The following is a 16,807-nucleotide window of genomic DNA, read 5'->3' as shown; positions in this document are numbered from 1 at the left end:
TCACGAAGATGACGTAACGGCGCAGGCTCACGAAATGCACGCAGCCCGGGTGACGCAGGGGCGGGTGAGATGGGAGGAGCGGCGAGGAGGAGGAGGCGGGGCCGGAGGGCGAGGCTGAGGCCTGGTGCTAGTGACCTAGAGCTGTGGCTGAAGCGATGTTGTCTCTCTAGCACTGGGGTAGTTAAGGACTGCCTAGTGCAGCGGCGGGAAAAAAAAACGGGAAGTTCTCTGGGCTGCAGCGATGCGGAACGTTTTTTGGCCGGAAAGCCGAAGAAGCAATAGGAAGTGACGTCGCGGCCAAAACAAGCCGAGGCTTGGGGGGCCTGCCCTGAATCTGTGGCCGCAGATGAAAAGGCCCCATTCGCACTCGCTGTCGGCTGTCGAAGGTGTTCGCCAGGCCCTGTGCTCCCACCTGATCGGCCTCCTGCGCCTGTCCCTGGGACCAGCCCGCAGCGGTTGAGCTCGAGTTTCTGCCCACCGTACCGGAACAGCGCTGGGACGTTTCGGGCAGAGCTGGCGGGTGGCGACAGAGCGGACATCCCTCCCTACAAAAGTCTCCCTTCCAGCGGGTTCCTGTCCCGGGACGCCGGGGCACCTGTCGCCTGTGAGGCATCATTCATTTTCATAGCTCCTTCCTTTCCTTGTGGGACAGTTCCAGGATGAGGAAGAACCGAGGCGGGGCGGTGGGGGGACTCCTGTTGTTAGCGCCCACTGTGGACTAACCCAGTTGGCCCTTTCATTTCGTTAGTCTTTCTCCCCTTAGCCCTGGGCTCCGACGGATTGAGGTGATCTTAGCTATCTGTGGTCTTACCTCTTTTTCTCACCGCCTCCTCTTCTCTATCATCTCCACCCTCCCTTCTCTTGTACTTAAAAATTATGATTTAAGGAGTCAACTTTGCTCCTCTTCTCTAGAGTAGTGCCGTTAAGGTAAGCGTTCTATTTCCATTCCCTCCTCCCCAAGTACATTTGCTCTTTCTCCCTCAAAGACCGGTAATTTCATCTATAAACTGTCATGTGTAACATGGAAGATGTTTAGAACTGGAAAGAACGTTAAAGATGTCCATTCCAATCATCTTCATCTTATCTGAATAAAATGGGTCTCAGAAAACGTATATGATTTATTTTTCCAGGGTTGCATTTCTAGTTGGTAGTGACGTTGGGCATGGAAAGCCAGATCTAATCAACTGGTATTTGTTGAGCATCTTGCAGGCCCATTTCAGGATAGAAAAGAATGTGAAACTTTGTTAAGTTACAGATCACGAAATATTTATGGAGCACCGAATAGAACCAAGCACTGTTTTGTGTGCAGAGATTAGTAAGCTTGGGCCCCTATCCTAGAGGAGTTTTCAATTTATTGGGACTGGAAATGAAAATTTCCAAGAGAATGATAAATGCTAAAATATGTACAGGGTGCTGAGAGAACTTAAGGAGATGCCCTTTACCCAGCTCTGGATAAGAGTCGCTGGGAGATGGTGCCTCCCAGAAATCACAGTTCATATCTTTTAATATCCTTTTAAAGACCTCAGCGTTACACCTCCACTTCCGTTTGAATTACAATTCATTTTCTGTTCAGGTTTCCTTCCTACCTTGTACTAGGTGTATTGACTTTGTTATCTGTTAACTGTCTTTATTATTATTGTTGTTGTTGTTGTTGTTATTTCTTCAGCTCTTTCTCCCTCCAAAGTTTTGGCTTAACTTAGTGCTACCTCTTATTTTAATAAACAGGGGGATGGAGACAGAAGAGGTGGATGGGTACCTCATAATTTAGGAGCTCCCTTTTTCTCTGCTCTGCGGTGGGAATAATTAACTGCCCTGATTACTCAAAGGATTGTTCTAAAGATCAATCTTGGAAAATGTTTTAAAACTGCAGACAGTGGTTATCTGTAAATGTATGACTTGCCAACCTTTGCTCCACTGTGATCCTAATGGATTTTTGTCTTTCAGTTCCAATTAACTCCAATTTTAAAACACCCTGCACCCTCAAATGTTCTAAGAGGCAGTAAACTCTAACATGAAAAAATTAAATAGATGTTATTAATTTTGTTCTTCTCAGTGACTGTATACCTAGGACAATTATATAATATCTTGCAGTTCATCCTTTTTTTTAGAAGCACTTTTAGGTAAAATAAAGAAATTTCTCTTGAAATTATATTAAGGTCCATAGCAAGTGCAGTGATTACCTTACTGAAAACTCATTTTAAAACAATAGTAAATGATTCAATAACAAGTGTGCTTATAATCTGTGTTTTGAGAGTTCACATTTATTGAGTTCATGTCTTGATGATCTATATTTGTAAAAAAAAAAAAATCAGTATTTCTTAATACTTTACAAAGATTGGAATCCAAAAATTATACTTTGATCTCAATGTCCTAGAGATGCTAAAGCAAAAAGCCAATCCATAATCTATAGTTTATTTTTCATAAAACCTGTATTAAGTTGCTAACATTTGATCTGAACAAAAACTCATCAATGAATATATCTTCAGTTCATCATAACTAAAGTTTTGCAAAACCTTTCGCTATCCAGGAAGTTGTAGTTGCTAATAGACTTGGGTACACCTTGAGTTGTGTCTTTTATTTCTTTTTTGGGGGGAAGGGGGAATTGTATTGTATAGCAGCTTGGTGTGGAATCTCAGTTCCCAGACCAGGGATTGAACCTGGGCCACAAGAGTGAAAGCACTGAGGCCTAACGACTAGACTACCAGGGAACTCCTGAATTCTATCCTTTCTTAAATTCAAACTAAGGCCACTTATAAACAGCATGTTAAAAAGTGAGCCTCAGGTAAGAGGTTAAAGTTTTTACATGCAAGTTTATTTTTGTTGTTAGCCTGATTTTTTAAAATCCATTTGGCAATATTCAGGAATAGGAAAGGTGAGAAAAGGGCCACTAAAATTTGTTGGAACCTAGTGACAGAGAGATTCTAGTGAGAATCTTACTGTATTTCATTTGGTCTTTGCCAGGACCCTGAGGGGTTACTAGTATACCCCTATTTTACAGGTGAGACTGAGGCTTAGAGAAGTTGAGTAACTTATACAGATTCCCATGGCTAGTAAATGGTAAAGCTTGGAATCAGACTCAGATTGCTCTACCTCTGAACTGTGTATGCTTTCTATTATGTGTAGTTGCTGAAAACAGCACTGTTTGCCTTCTTGATTGAAAATGATGATTTTGTGCACTTCACATTGATATATTTTTAATCTTTTTCTTTCAGATGTTTTAATGTCCAAATTTGAAGAATACACTGGATACCACTCATAAAACCGAGGAAATCATGAAGAAATGTTTTAATTATTGAGACTACAGTTGAAATTATGGCTTCATCGGCAAATCTGGATATTGGAGCCCAGCTGATAGTGGAAGAGTGCCCCAGCGGTTACAGTCTCACTGGCATGCCAGACATTAAAATAGAACATCAGCTGGACTCAAATGCAGAAGAAGGATCAGCTCAGGGTGTTGCCATGGGAATGAAATTCATACTGCCAAACCGATTTGATATGAATGTGTGTTCTCGGTTTGTGAAGTCCTTAAATGAAGAGGATAGTAAAAACATTCAAGATCAAGTTAACTCTGACCTGGAGGTGGCATCAGTCCTATTTAAAGGTTGAAAGTTATGGTATAAGTACCTGCATTTGTTTTATTTTTATTTGAGGGTTTTATTTTTTTTTTCCTTTCTGATCATGAGATTTTTAGTTTGTGAAGAGAATTTAGAAGTCATCTTTGAATATGATTTTCTAGATTCTTACAGAAACCAAAATTTAAATAATTTCATGTTATATAATGTCCATAAGTACATGTTCCTTTTCTTTTAGTTCTTGCTTGACCTTTGTTAATTTAGCAATTCTCTGATAAGGTTCATTATTGTACCTTTTAAAATTACAGGGGAGGAGTTCCCATTGTGACTCAGTGGTAACAAACCCAACTAGTATCCATGAGGATGTGGGTTCGATCCCTGGCACCGCTCAGTGGGTTAAGGATCCAGCATTGCCCTGAGCTGCGGTGTAGATCACAGACGCAGCTCCAGTCCCGATCCCATGTGGTTGTGCCTATGGTGTAGGACGGCAGCTGCAGCTCCGATTTGACCCCTAGCCTGGGAACTTCCATATGTCACTGGGTGCTGCCCCCCCCCCCCCCGCCAAAAAGACAAAATTATAGGAGAAAAAAAATTATGTATGCCTTTTAGAAACTAATTAACTAATATTCCCTATTTCACAAGTATGTGATTGGCATTAGCTTCCTATGCTTTAATGCAGTTACATCTGATCATATTGTAGATTTGCTTTTATAACAATCTACTGAATAAAAAACTAATCTCTGGATAAAAATGCTCAAGATTACTACTGATTTTTTTCTGGAACTTTCACTAGTACAGACTTTTTATGGCAAAAAATATCACTTGAGATCCAGTGAAGATGTTAGACATCATGTATTTCTTTTTTAATGTAAACATTGACATAGAACTTGGAAATACTTTGTTGTTAAAATATTGTTTTAATGTGTTCAATTTTACTTAGCTGAATGCAATATCCATACATCTCCATCTCCGGGAATTCAAGTAAGGCATGTCTACACTCCCTCTACAACAAAGCACTTCTCACCCATCAAACAGTCAACTACTTTAACCAACAAACACAGAGGAAATGAGGTCTCAACCACACCTCTCTTAGCAAATTGTAAGTATTTCCCACTGAGGTATTAAAGTATTCTTGTTGCTAATATAATGGATTCAGGAGTTTGGCTTTGAAACATTATTTTCATTAAATGCGTTCTCTATTTTGGAAAGCTTAAGTGACGTCTTGATGGTGTTAGTAATTTAAAACTTTTCCACATACTACTGCATATCCAAATATTTCATGTTTTATGTTTCTCTGTTGAGAAGAGAGTGAAATATTAATTCTTAAAACCATCATAGCTTTACTGTAAAAACAATGAATTGTTCTGAACTTTGTGTAAACCAAGGCATTGTATATGTGTGTTCTTGGAGTGCACGTCACAGAGTAGATCACTGATCAACAGGTGATTTGTAGTAAAAGCTGAATGATACCTACTATAGTTTGGATTTTGAATATAATATGAACAGGAACTCACCTTTTTAAAAACTTAGAATTTACAATTTTTTTAAATGTAGTACTACTCTAGAAGAAATAAAATGAAGGTTTTTTTTTATTAACTAGAAAATATTCTTCGTAGTATGAGTTTCTTAATGAGAGAAAAACGGTTAGCAATTTGATGTTAGGAACTATATTTGAGAATACGAGGTAAATGCATATTTTAAATTCTAAAGCATGGTGAAATACATGCCTTTACTTTGGAAATATCATATGCCTCCCAATTTTGAATTGTACGTGGTAGCAGTTAAGCCAGAAAGAGTTCTGACTTCACCTAAGGATCATTTCTGTTTTATTTGCATGTGCCTCCCAATTTCGTTCCTTTCTGTATTAAAGCCATCCAGTCATATCACCTGAAGTCAAGGAGCAAATGAATACTAATTTTTAAGATGAACTGTCATAGAACAGTGCCTGTTTGGCTTGTTTTTTTTTTTGTTGTTGTTGTTTTTTGCTATTTCTTGGTCTTGGGCCGCTCCCGCGGCATATGGAGATTCCCAGGCTAGGGGTCCAATCGGAGCTGTAGCCACCGGCCTACACCAGAGCCACAGCAACGCGGGATCCGAGCCGCGTCTGCAACCTACACCACAGCTCACGGCAACGCCGGGTCGTTAATCCACTGAGCAAGGGCAGGGATCGAACCCGCAACCTCATGGTTCCTAGTCGGATTCGTTAACCACTGTGCCACGACGGGAACTCCTGTTTGGCTTGTTTTAAAATAAAAAGATTGGAAGTTCCCATATGAAGGCACAGCATAAAGGAATCTGACTAGGAACCATGAGGTTGTGGGTTCGACTCCTGGCCTCGCTCAGTGTGTTAAGGATCTGGCGTTGCCGTGAGCTGTGGTGTAGGTCACAGACAAAGCTCAGATCCTGCGTTGCTGTGGCTGTGGTGTAGGCCATCAGCCATAGCTCCGATTGGACCCCTAGCCTGGGAACTTCCATGTGCTATGGGTGCAGCCTAAAAAGCAAAGAGTAAAATAAAATAAAAAGATTGTCTTAAAATATCACAACCAGGAGTTCCTGTTGTGGCGCAGTGGTTAATGAATCTGACTAAGAACCATGAGGTTGCCGGTTCAATCCCTGGCCTTGCTCAGTGGGTTAACGATCCTGTGTTGCCGTGAGCTGTAGTGTAGGTTGCAGATGCGGCTCAGATCCCGCGTTGCTGTGGCTCTGGGGTAGGCCGGTGGCTACAGCTCCGATTCGACCCCTAGCCTGGGAACCTCCATATGCTGCAGGAGCGGCCCAAGAAATGGCAAAAAAAGACAAAAAAATAAAAAAAATAAAGTATCACAACCATAGAATTTCTGAGCTGAAAAACAAAAAAACACAAAAAACTAGAGATCAAGTGGTTCACATCCCCCATGTTACAGATAAAATGTTTAATCAGGTTTCCAAGGTCACACAGCTAATTGGCCACAACTACTAATTGGCCACAAGAATTTGCTTTCAAGGCTAGTTTTTCCTTTACTACTTCACTTCTCCTAAAGTTAAGAAGTAGCCATGGAATCTTGAAATAATGATATTTGGGATTTCACTGAATTCAGTCAATTTAAAAAGGCAAAAGGGTCTTTTAGCCCCAGCTTCCTTATAAGTTTGGATAAAGAGAGAGAATTTTAAAAATTTAGCAAATGTTAAGGTATATTTTAAGTTAGATTTTTTTGAACAATAAAATGATAGTCCATGTTTTGGAAAAGAAAATTGCTACAAAAACACGAATGAGATGATGCAAGTATATACCGTACGGATACACATGAAGCTTTTTATGGTATTATTTCAGCTTTATCTGTGCACCAACTGGCTGCTCAGGGAGAGATGCTCTACCTGGCTACTCGTATTGAACAAGGTACTGGCCTATTTTTTTTTTAATGTATTTAAAACAAATTTAGTAGGATTTATTAGATTTGTTATTATATTATTTTTATACAAAGAGGTATAAAGACAAAAAAAATAGTTGCATAATCTCACCAGGAAAATGATTCAATAGATACTTTTGAAAAAATAGTAAAGTATAAAAGTTACAGCTTCCCTTACCACCCATCAGCAAGCATTGTAAGTTCCTTATATTTTCAGAAGACTTTCTGGAAAATATTTCTATTTATTTTGGGGTTATATGTGAGTATATGTATGTACTTTTTTTTATTTACACAAGAGGGAAAATATACACTCTGCACTGCACTCTACTTTTTTCACTTAAATTTTGAGATCTTTCCATATAAGCACATAAAAAAGATCTCTTTCATTCTTTTTAATAGGTCTGTGATTTTGCATTGTATTGCATATGCCATGTTTTTTATTTTTAACTAGTCCCCCTGGTGGTCATTGATTCCAGTTTGTTTCTATTAAATAATAATGTTGTTGGCATTCTTTTTTTTTTTTTTTTTTTTTGGCTGTACCTGCAGCATTCAGAAGTTCCTAGACCAGGGATCAAACCCACACTGCCATGCCACAGCAGTGACCCAAGCCACAGCAGTAACGATAACAGATCCTTAACTACTAGGCCACCAGGAAACTCCCAGCATTCATTTAAAGTATATCCATAGAGTAAATTCCTACTAGTATATTTGCTGGGTCAAAAGGTATATGAATTTTTATATCTCTATTGCCAAATGTTTGCCCTGTCCAAGTTAAGAGTTTCTATACCCTATTCCCTCACTGACACAGAATATTATCAGACTTTATAATCTTTGCTAATTTCATGGGTGAAAAATGGTATCTTTCACTGGTTTTGTTTGCCTTTTTTTTTTTTTTTTTTTTTTTTTTGGCTTTTTAGGGCCACACCAAAGGCATATGGAGGTTCCCAGGCCAGGGGTCAAATCAGAGTTACAGCCGCCGGCCTGCACCACAGCCACAGCAATGCAGAATCCAAGCCATATCTGTGAACTACACCACAGCTCATGGCAACGCCAGACCCTCAACCCACAGAGCAAGGCTAGGGATCGAACCTGCGTCCTCATGGATGCTTTTCTTTTTAAAATTATGGTCTATTTTAATTTCTTTTGTGTAAACTGCCTGTTATATATTAGTTACTTATATGAACTCTTATCTAAATTAAAGAAGTTCACTTTTTGCTTTTTATGTTACATGTATTTTTTCCCAGTTTGCCTTTTTTCCTTAACTTCATGATGTTTTCAAACAAAGGGCTTACCTTAACTTTTTAAATTGGTAAATTTTTTTCCTTGCGCCTTCTGAGTTTTATGTCTTGCTTAGAAAAGATTTCCTGCTCCCAGATTATAAATTTACTCATGCCTTACTCTAGAATTTCTGTGGTTTCCTTTTTTACATTTCGATCTTGACCCACATGGAACGTGTTTTGGTGTAATGAGGTAAAGATCGAACTTTAACTTTTATTTTCATTTTTCAAAAAGTTAGCCAGTTGTCCCAGCATTCTTAATACAGGGCTTATGATTAAAGAGTGCTTTTTTTAAAAAATCATGCCATTCTTCTGTAAGAAACTTACTTCATCATTATATTTCTGTTTGTTTATAAATATTTGAAAGTTTTATTTTCAATCTGCTAATAAATTCGGGGGGAGGGGCACTGGATTTTATAACTAGTGGACTGAATCCAGGGAACAACATGGGTTTCAAGGTAGAATCGCATAGTACTGTGTTTCAGGTTAGTCACTCTTTATTCACACCATAGTATGTTAGCAAAACCACCAAAATGAAAGAAACTCAAAAGCAGCAGTATTAGCTAGAGAACAGAAAACAGCTTAAATAAGATTTTGGAGTTTTTTATAGGATATATTTACATAACGCTAAGGGCTCTCACATAACCTTATTTTTATTGTGATCCTCCCAGCTGTACATTGAGATAAGCAAGGTGTTATTCTGGCTATTGAAGAAATTAAATGACATGCCCAGAATCACACCACTGCAAAGTCAAGATTCAAACTCTGGCCTCCTGATTCTGACTCCAGTGTTCTGTGGACTGCTTTGTTCCTGACATGCTGTTGTGTCTGGTAGCTTATACTTTAAATAAAATGCTGTTTGCACTCAGCTACGTACATTGAGGCACATTTTAACAACAACACACAACAGGACTTCAGTGAATGCAATCAGCAACACCATGAACCTCGTTGAGTGTTACAGTCAACTTTTTAGAATGCCAGTATTTTCATAGCGATATTAATATGTGGTTGTTAAATTAGATCACAAAAATTGCTTTTCTTTTAAATAGAAAATGTTATCAATCACACGGACGAAGAAGGATTTACTCCTCTGATGTGGGCTGCAGCACACGGGCAAATAGCTGTGGTAGAGTTTCTACTTCAGAATGTAAGGAAAATGCCTCAGAAAATGTATCTATACAGTTATTTAAGTTCAGTTAAATAGTGAGTAAAAGTATTTGTATCTCCAGCCAGCTAGATGTAATGGTAGAGGATCCAAAAAAAAAAAAAATGTTTAAATGCTCTTCCTATTTTTGTGGAACTTGGATCTAGTTGAGCAGGCAAGGGAGTCATACATGCAACAGGGAGCGAGAAGTTGATGCCCAGACCCCACCTAGCGCCCTGGGAGCAAAAGCACTGTCAGCCCTGTAGGAGGAGATGTCATTTGACTTCAGAAGAACAGGATAATTAGGATTGAGGTAGAGGGAGGAAGGAAGGCATTCAGACAGCCTGAGTAGCCATTTGTGTTAATTCCTTATTACCCTCAGAACATTCTAAGTGTTGAACTGTAATTATTATTGACAAAAGTAACAATATCCTTGTTTTCAAAAATTGAACAGGCTTGTATCTCCATTTCCCACTCCAGGGTGCGGATCCCCAGCTTTTGGGAAAAGGTCGAGAAAGTGCACTGTCATTGGCCTGTAGTAAGGGCTACACAGATATTGTCAAGATGCTGCTGGATTGTGGAGTGGATGTAAATGAATACGATTGGGTGAGTCGATCATACTAATTCTTAAGTTACTGGAGCAAAGTCTAGGATTTATTTGGTTTGGGAGGCATAATAAGTTGTATGGAACACTTGGAAGACTAATTACCTTAGTTAATTAAACACCTGGAAGAAAAAGTTAATAAATTCAGTTATTAGCTCAGATTTAAGTATTCTCCACAAAATATTAAAATTACCTTAACCTACTGTTACCTGCCCACTTCTCACAAACCCTCTCACAGCAGCACTAAATTATGTCCATCTTGCCTCCAGAACGTAACCACCATCTCCTTTTGCAGAATGGAGGGACGCCTTTGCTTTATGCTGTACATGGAAATCATGTGAAATGTGTAAAAATGCTCTTAGGTAAGTAGGTAAAAGTGGAAATATTTAGAAAATGCCACATGAAGACTTTATTTTTCACAAGCTGGCCTCAGGAGAATCAATGAGCTCTTATTAAATACGTTATTCACCCCTGGAGCACTGGCTCCTCCCAGGTTGCTCATGAAAGCAGCAGCTCCATCACACGACACGCCCACAAGAGGACCATCTGTCCTTGTTGCTTTCCTTTTAGGGGTCTCGTGTGAATCCACAGCTCTTTTCTCTGTCCACAGCATCTTTGTGCCTAAGTTCTGGCTGCAGTTGTTGATTAGTTTCAGTTGCTCTAAAGGGTGCCTGTTTGATGTGTCCTTGCTCCAGCTCATCAAAGTAGATTCCCTGCCCCTGTGTACTCAGTGCTTTGTCAGACCATCCTGACAATACCTTTCAGATCTGCTGAAAATCTGTCCTGCTCTCTGCACATGAGCCTAATAGACAGACATATCCACATTTTTTCATTTTATTTATGTAGATTTTTCTATCTTGGTATAGAAAATGGAGCTGACCCAACAATTGAAACTGACTCTGGATATAATTCTATGGACTTAGCTGTAGCCTTGGGCTACAGAAGTGGTAAGTATTTTAGAACGCTCAGATTTCATTTTAGTAAAGCTCTGTAATAATACAAACAAGTGGTCCAAACCGTTTTTATCACTTGCAGTCCTAGAACATATATGTTATCCTAATTCCTGACTTTTTTTTTTTTTTTTTTTTTGCTTTTTAGGACTGCACTTGCAACATATGGAAGTTTCTAGGCTAGGGGTTGAATCGGAAGCTGTAGCTGCCAGCGTACGTCACAGTCACAGCCGTGCCGGATCCTCAACCCACTGAGCAAGGCCAAAGATCAAACCCACGTCCTTATGGCTACTAGTCAGATCTGTTACCGCTGAGCCACAGTGGGAACTCCTGACATATACTTTTAACAGTGAGCAAAATCAACAAATTCCTAAAAAGCCTAGAAATGAGTCTGTTACTATTAACTTTTTCAGCAACCCAAATAATTAGTTGCTGGAGGATAAGTCCACGCCTATATACAAGATGTGTTTCGGATTTCTTAGCCAATTACTTATTAAATGCTTTATAGGTGCCCTTTCTCTTTTCCTTGGAACAATCTTGTACTCTTAGACTGTCCTTCAGTTTCAAAATGTGGAAACCAAGAACAGAAAATCTAGTAACCTGGACATTTACTAAAGTCAGTAATAGACTAAGTTTTAAGTATTGCATTACAATCTTATCCCCCTCAGACTGTGAGTATATCACAATTAGAAACTATTTTAGGGAGTTCCCGTCGTGGCACAATGGAAACGAATCCGACTAGGAACTATGAAATTGCGGGTTTGATCCCTGGCCTCACTCAGTGGGTTATGGATCCAGCGTTGCCATGAGCTATGGTGTAGGTCGCAGAGGCTCAGATCTGGCATTGCTGTGGCTCTGGCATAGGCTGGCAGCTACAGCTCCCATTAGACCCCTAGCCTGGGAACCTCCATATGCCTCGGTTGGGAATGGTAAGTTGAATTTGATAGTTCTTTTTAAAACTGTGTAGGGAGTTCCTGTCGTGGCTCAGTGGTTAACGAATCCAACTAGGAACCATGAGGTTTCGGGTTCAATCCCTGGCCTTGCTCAGTGGGTTAAGGATCCGGCGTTGCTGTGAGCTGTGGTGTGGCGTAGGCTGGTGGCTACAGCTCTGATTCGACCCCTAGCCTGGGAACCTCCATATGCTGCGGGAGCAGCCCAAGAAATGGCAAAAAGACCAAAAAATAAAATAAAATAAAATAAAACTGTGTAATCAACATGCTATGGTCTTGATAACCTGTCTTTTCTAGTTCAACAGGTTATTGAGTCACATTTACTGAAACTGCTTCAGAACATCAAGGAGTAGACAGAGTCGTCAGAAAGTGTTGTGTGCCCTTCCATTTACTTCTGGTTCTTATAAATGATAGTTTTGTTTACTTATAAATTTTTACCTCAGTTGCAATATTTACTGATTTTTAGTAAGTTTTAATAAATATTCCTCTGAGTAAATGTTCACTGGTTTATAATAAAATGTTGATGCTTTTTTATAAATGTTTTACTGCATATTTAAAATTATAAATGAATGTTTTGTGGCATGTAAATTTTTATGGTACAGATAGTTATCTGTCTTTGTATCAAGTGCTGTAATTTAACATTTTCAGAAATTATTCTACCCTGTTCATCTTCATTCTTTTATTAACTTGACTTTATATATGGTTTGCTATAAATCCATAGGAAAAAAATTGTTATTATTGAATTTAAAATGCACAGTGTGATTGTTTACAAAATGATATAAATGAATAAAGTGCTTTTTTTCTGTTAGTGTGCATGCTGTTTTTATTTTAATTATATAAGATTATTAAGGAATTTAGGAACTTTTTTTTTTTAGGGCCGCACCCAGTGGTGGCACATGGAATTTCCCGAGCTAGGGGTTGAATTGGAGCTGCAGCTACCAGCCTACACCACAGCCATGGCAATACCAGATCGGAACCACATCTGTGACCTGCACCACAGCTTGCAGCAATGCTGGATCCTTAACCCACTGAGCAAGGCCAGGGATGGAACCCACATCCTCACAGACACTACGTTGGGTTCTTAACCAGCTGAGCCACAACGGGAACTCCTATTTGGGATTTTTACTTTAACCTTCTGTCTGGCTAGGACACGCCATTAGAGCAAAGAGTATAATTAAAGTAGAATATAAGTCAGTCAATAAAGATTGATTCTCATTTCTAGAAGTATATTAAGAATATTCTTCCTCTTGTGAATAAGTTTTTCAGTAGGAAAAGTCCCCTGTGATAGAGAAATCAATTCTTCAATAAAAGTCATATGCTCTTTAATTCCAGTAAAAGCTATACACTCATATTAATACCAACATTTGGAGGGGAGAGCTACAAGCTAGAAGCTGACCTGACCAATGAGTGTGGAACTTGGGTTAAATCACTTCATCTGGAAAATCAGTTACAAGAGTTGGGTTATAAGTCATATAAACTTAACCTCGCTGGAGTTCCCGTCGTGGCGCAGTGGTTAACGAACCCGACTAGGAACCATGAGGTTGCGGGTTCGGTCCCTGCCCTTGCTCAGTGGGTTAACGATCCGGCGTTGCCGTGAGCTGTGGTGTAGGTTGCAGACGCGGCTCGGATCCTGCGTTGCTGTGGCCCTGGCGTAGGCCGGTGGCTACAGCTCCGATTCAACCCCTAGCCTGGGAACCTCCATATGACGCGGGAGCGGCCCAAGAAATAGCAACAACAACAACAACAACAAAAAAGACAAAAAAAAAAAAAAAAAAAAAAAACTTAACCTCGCTAATTTAAGCAAAAGGGAATTAATGGAAAGACAGAATGGAAAGAATAGCCGAAGAAACGAGCAATACCAACGGGTAAAACTAGGCCAGGGATCTCAATCAGGAAGGCAGGGCCAGTCATTTTGGGGGCCACTTTGGTGATGCCTCGATCCCCTTGTTTCTCATGCTGCTCAGGATTAAATTTTCGAGGAGGCAGAAATCTATTTAGCACGGGAATATAAATGTACCACCGTATGGAGCTGAGGGGAAAGGGCTGACTGGTTAGCAATCTACCACTGCCTCTATACTACCTGGAAGGCAGGAGGCAAAGGCCGCCTAAGGGAAATCATGGAAAGCAAAGAATGATAGATGTTCACTCCAAAGGCAAGCTGAATCACACGTGAAATAGTGCTAGTGCTTCACCAGTTGTGCAAATCAATTTTACTCACTTTTACCTAAAACCATTCACCCTTACATTTGACAAATACTGTATGATACCACTTACGTGTGGAATCTAAAAAATACAAAAACTAGTGAATAAAAAAAGAAGCAGACTCGCAAATACAGAGAACAAATTAGTGGTTTCCAGTGGGGAGAGAGATGGGGGCAGGGGCAGGATGGGGTCAGGAGGAAAAAAGGGTTATTATGGCATTATATGAAATCATGTATATCAAACTACGAAAAATTATAAAGCATTCTAGAATTTAAAGGGTCTTCCATTCAAAAAAAATTATTTCTCGGAGTTCCCGTCGTGGCGCAGTGGTTAACGAATCCGACTAGGAACCATGAGGTCGCGGGTTCGGTCCCTGCCCTTGCTCAGTGGGTTAACGATCCGGCGTTGCCGTGAGCTGTGGTGTAGGTCGCAGACGCGGCTCGGATCCCGCGTTGCTGTGGCTCTGGCGTAGGCTGGTGGCTACAGCTCCGATTCAACCCCTAGCCTGGGAACCTCCATATGCCGCGGGAGCGGCCCAAGAAATAGCAACAACAGCAACAACAACAACAACAGACCAAAAGACAAAAGACAAAAAAAAAAAAAAAAAAAAAAAAATTATTTCTTGGGAGAAACCAGGAGCTCATGAATATGTAACTTTCTACAGCCATCTCTCTTTTGTTGTTGTTGTTGTTGTTGTTGTTGTTGCCTTTTCTAGGGCCGCTACCGAGGCATGTGGAGGTTCCCAGGCTAGGGGTCCAATTGGAGCTGTAGCTGCCGGCCACAGCCACAGCCACAGCAACTCGGGATCCAAGCCGAGTCTGCGACCTACACCATAGCTCATGCAACGCCGGATCCTTAACCCACTGAGCAAGGCCAGGAACCGAACCCGCCACCTCATGGTTCCTAGTCGGATTCATTAACCACTGTGCCACGATGGGAACTCCTACAGCCATATCTCTTTAACACTTTATTAAAGCGGTGAAAATCAACACATTCCTCAAATGTGTTCCAAAGATATAGCCCACCTATAGCTTATAAAGTTAAGAAGCAAAAGTATTTAAACCTAAAATTATGTTTAATACTCATTGTTCCAATAGCCTGTCTTACTTAAAAACAACTTAGGTATCCAATAACTATTCACCAATAATTTATTAATCCAAGTTTTAAGTTGCTTAAGGATTTTGGAAATTATGCCTAAGCCGACAACCTTTAAAACTGTTAGTGATGTTAGAAGTTTGTCAATTTCATGATACAATATAGCATACAAATTTAGCTTTATTATCTTAAACATTAGGTAGCAATATTTTATCTTATTTTACAAGTAAACTAGTATAAAAAATTATGAAAATTCAGATTAACTAGTCTTTGAGATAACAAATCCAGATCCTATTTTAAAATATTAAATGTATATTTGTATCATTACTCCATATTGATAAAACCACAGTAAAGACATAGTACTAAATTTAAAAATTTTTGTTGTTGTTGTTTTGTTGCTGTTTATTTATTTATTTTCTTTTTAGGGCTGCACCCATGGCATGTGGAAGTCAAAGTGAAGCTGCAGCGATGCGGGATCCAAGCAGCAACCTACACCACAGCTCTCAGCAACATGGATCCTTAACCCACTGAACAGGGCCAGGGATCCAACCTGCATCCTCATGGATACCTAGCTGGGTCTGTTACCACTGAGCCACAACAGGAATTCCACTGTTGTGGTTTTAGATTTTATTTTTTTAACCAGAATTATTAAACCAAGCTAATTTCTTCAAAGATTCACCTTTAGTGTGTGAACTCAATTCTTAAAATGTTTCCAAGCTAATAATTTCTAGAAGAAAACCTTTTTCTTAAAATTCTAGCACAACCCCTAGCCCGGGAACCTTCATATGCCATGGGTGTGGCCCTAAAAAGCAAAAAAAAAAAAAAAAAAAAAAAAAAATTTAATTTTAGCACAAAATACTGGAGAAGGTTCAGTTTCTTTATTTTCTGAGATTTGAGGGAATATTTGATTCATGTGATTATTTTTATAAGCCAATCAAAACAATTCTTCTTTAAGAGATACTATAATCTAGGTTTGAGGTTTTTTTTTTTTTTGGCTGCACCTGTGCCATGAAGAAATTCCCCGCCCAGAGTTCAAACCTGCATCACTGCTGTGACAACACCAAATCCTTAACCCACTGTGCCACCAGGGAACTACTAGTTTTTTAACACCCTCCAGTGTTAGGAAAATACTTCTATTACACAATGAGAGTTAAAGGCCTTTCTTAATTACAGGTACACAAACACATGGAGAACTTATAGCTTTGTATCCAGACCATTAGCTACACATCAGAAGTGAACCAGAAGCACAAAAATTTAAAGAGTTATTTTTCTTCCAATGAGCGTGTAATTCTTAACTGATTTAAAGCTGCAAATAGACAAAGAGGACAATTACATCAAAAAGGAGTACAAATAGGAAAGAAAATAAGGTTACTAAAGTGGATTCTCTGCCATCTCCCACCCAACAGAGAACAGGCCTTTATTACACACCGAACAGAGATCAAGAACGGTCAGACCAGACGAGCAACTCCCCAGTCACAGCTGCCACCAATTCAAACCAACATATTGAAGGTGTGCGAGCCAGAAATAAAAACAAAGACATCAGCAGAAAAAGAAAAAAAGAACTAGAAAATGTCAGAAAAGTTATTAAAGTTCTGTTGCCAAGATTCATTCCAGAAGCCAAGAAAAG

The 16,807-nt window shown here is 39.5% G+C and overlaps 1 protein-coding gene across 2 annotated transcripts; it reads left to right on the top strand.

Annotated features, from left to right (window-relative positions):
- The first annotated feature begins 99 nt into the window (after window positions 1–99).
- ANKRA2 (ankyrin repeat family A member 2) lies at window positions 100–12,691 on the top strand. 2 transcript variants are annotated; one of them, XM_003123692.7, is made up of 9 exons: window positions 100–604; window positions 3,213–3,601; window positions 4,513–4,671; window positions 6,883–6,948; window positions 9,285–9,382; window positions 9,860–9,985; window positions 10,279–10,345; window positions 10,850–10,930; window positions 12,181–12,691. In XM_003123692.7, exons 2-9 carry the CDS (start codon window positions 3,313–3,315, stop codon window positions 12,234–12,236), a joined length of 942 nt encoding a protein of 313 aa, XP_003123740.4. In that variant the 5' UTR covers window positions 100–604; window positions 3,213–3,312; the 3' UTR covers window positions 12,237–12,691. The 2 variants fall into 2 exon arrangements, with proteins under 2 accessions (XP_003123740.4, XP_084869928.1); XM_085013802.1 differs by having other exon boundaries at window positions 3,213–3,614.
- The last annotated feature ends 4,116 nt before the right edge of the window (window positions 12,692–16,807 follow it).

The sequence above is a fragment of the Sus scrofa genome, chromosome 2 (assembly GCF_054392235.1).
Source record: "Sus scrofa isolate SSC_HxYL_T2T_F1_AM1 chromosome 2, Sscrofa_HxYL_maternal_Yorkshire_Landrace_v2.0, whole genome shotgun sequence".
NCBI classification, from domain to species: Eukaryota; Metazoa; Chordata; class Mammalia; order Artiodactyla; family Suidae; genus Sus; species Sus scrofa.
This window is presented reverse-complemented; position numbering and strand designations above follow the sequence as displayed.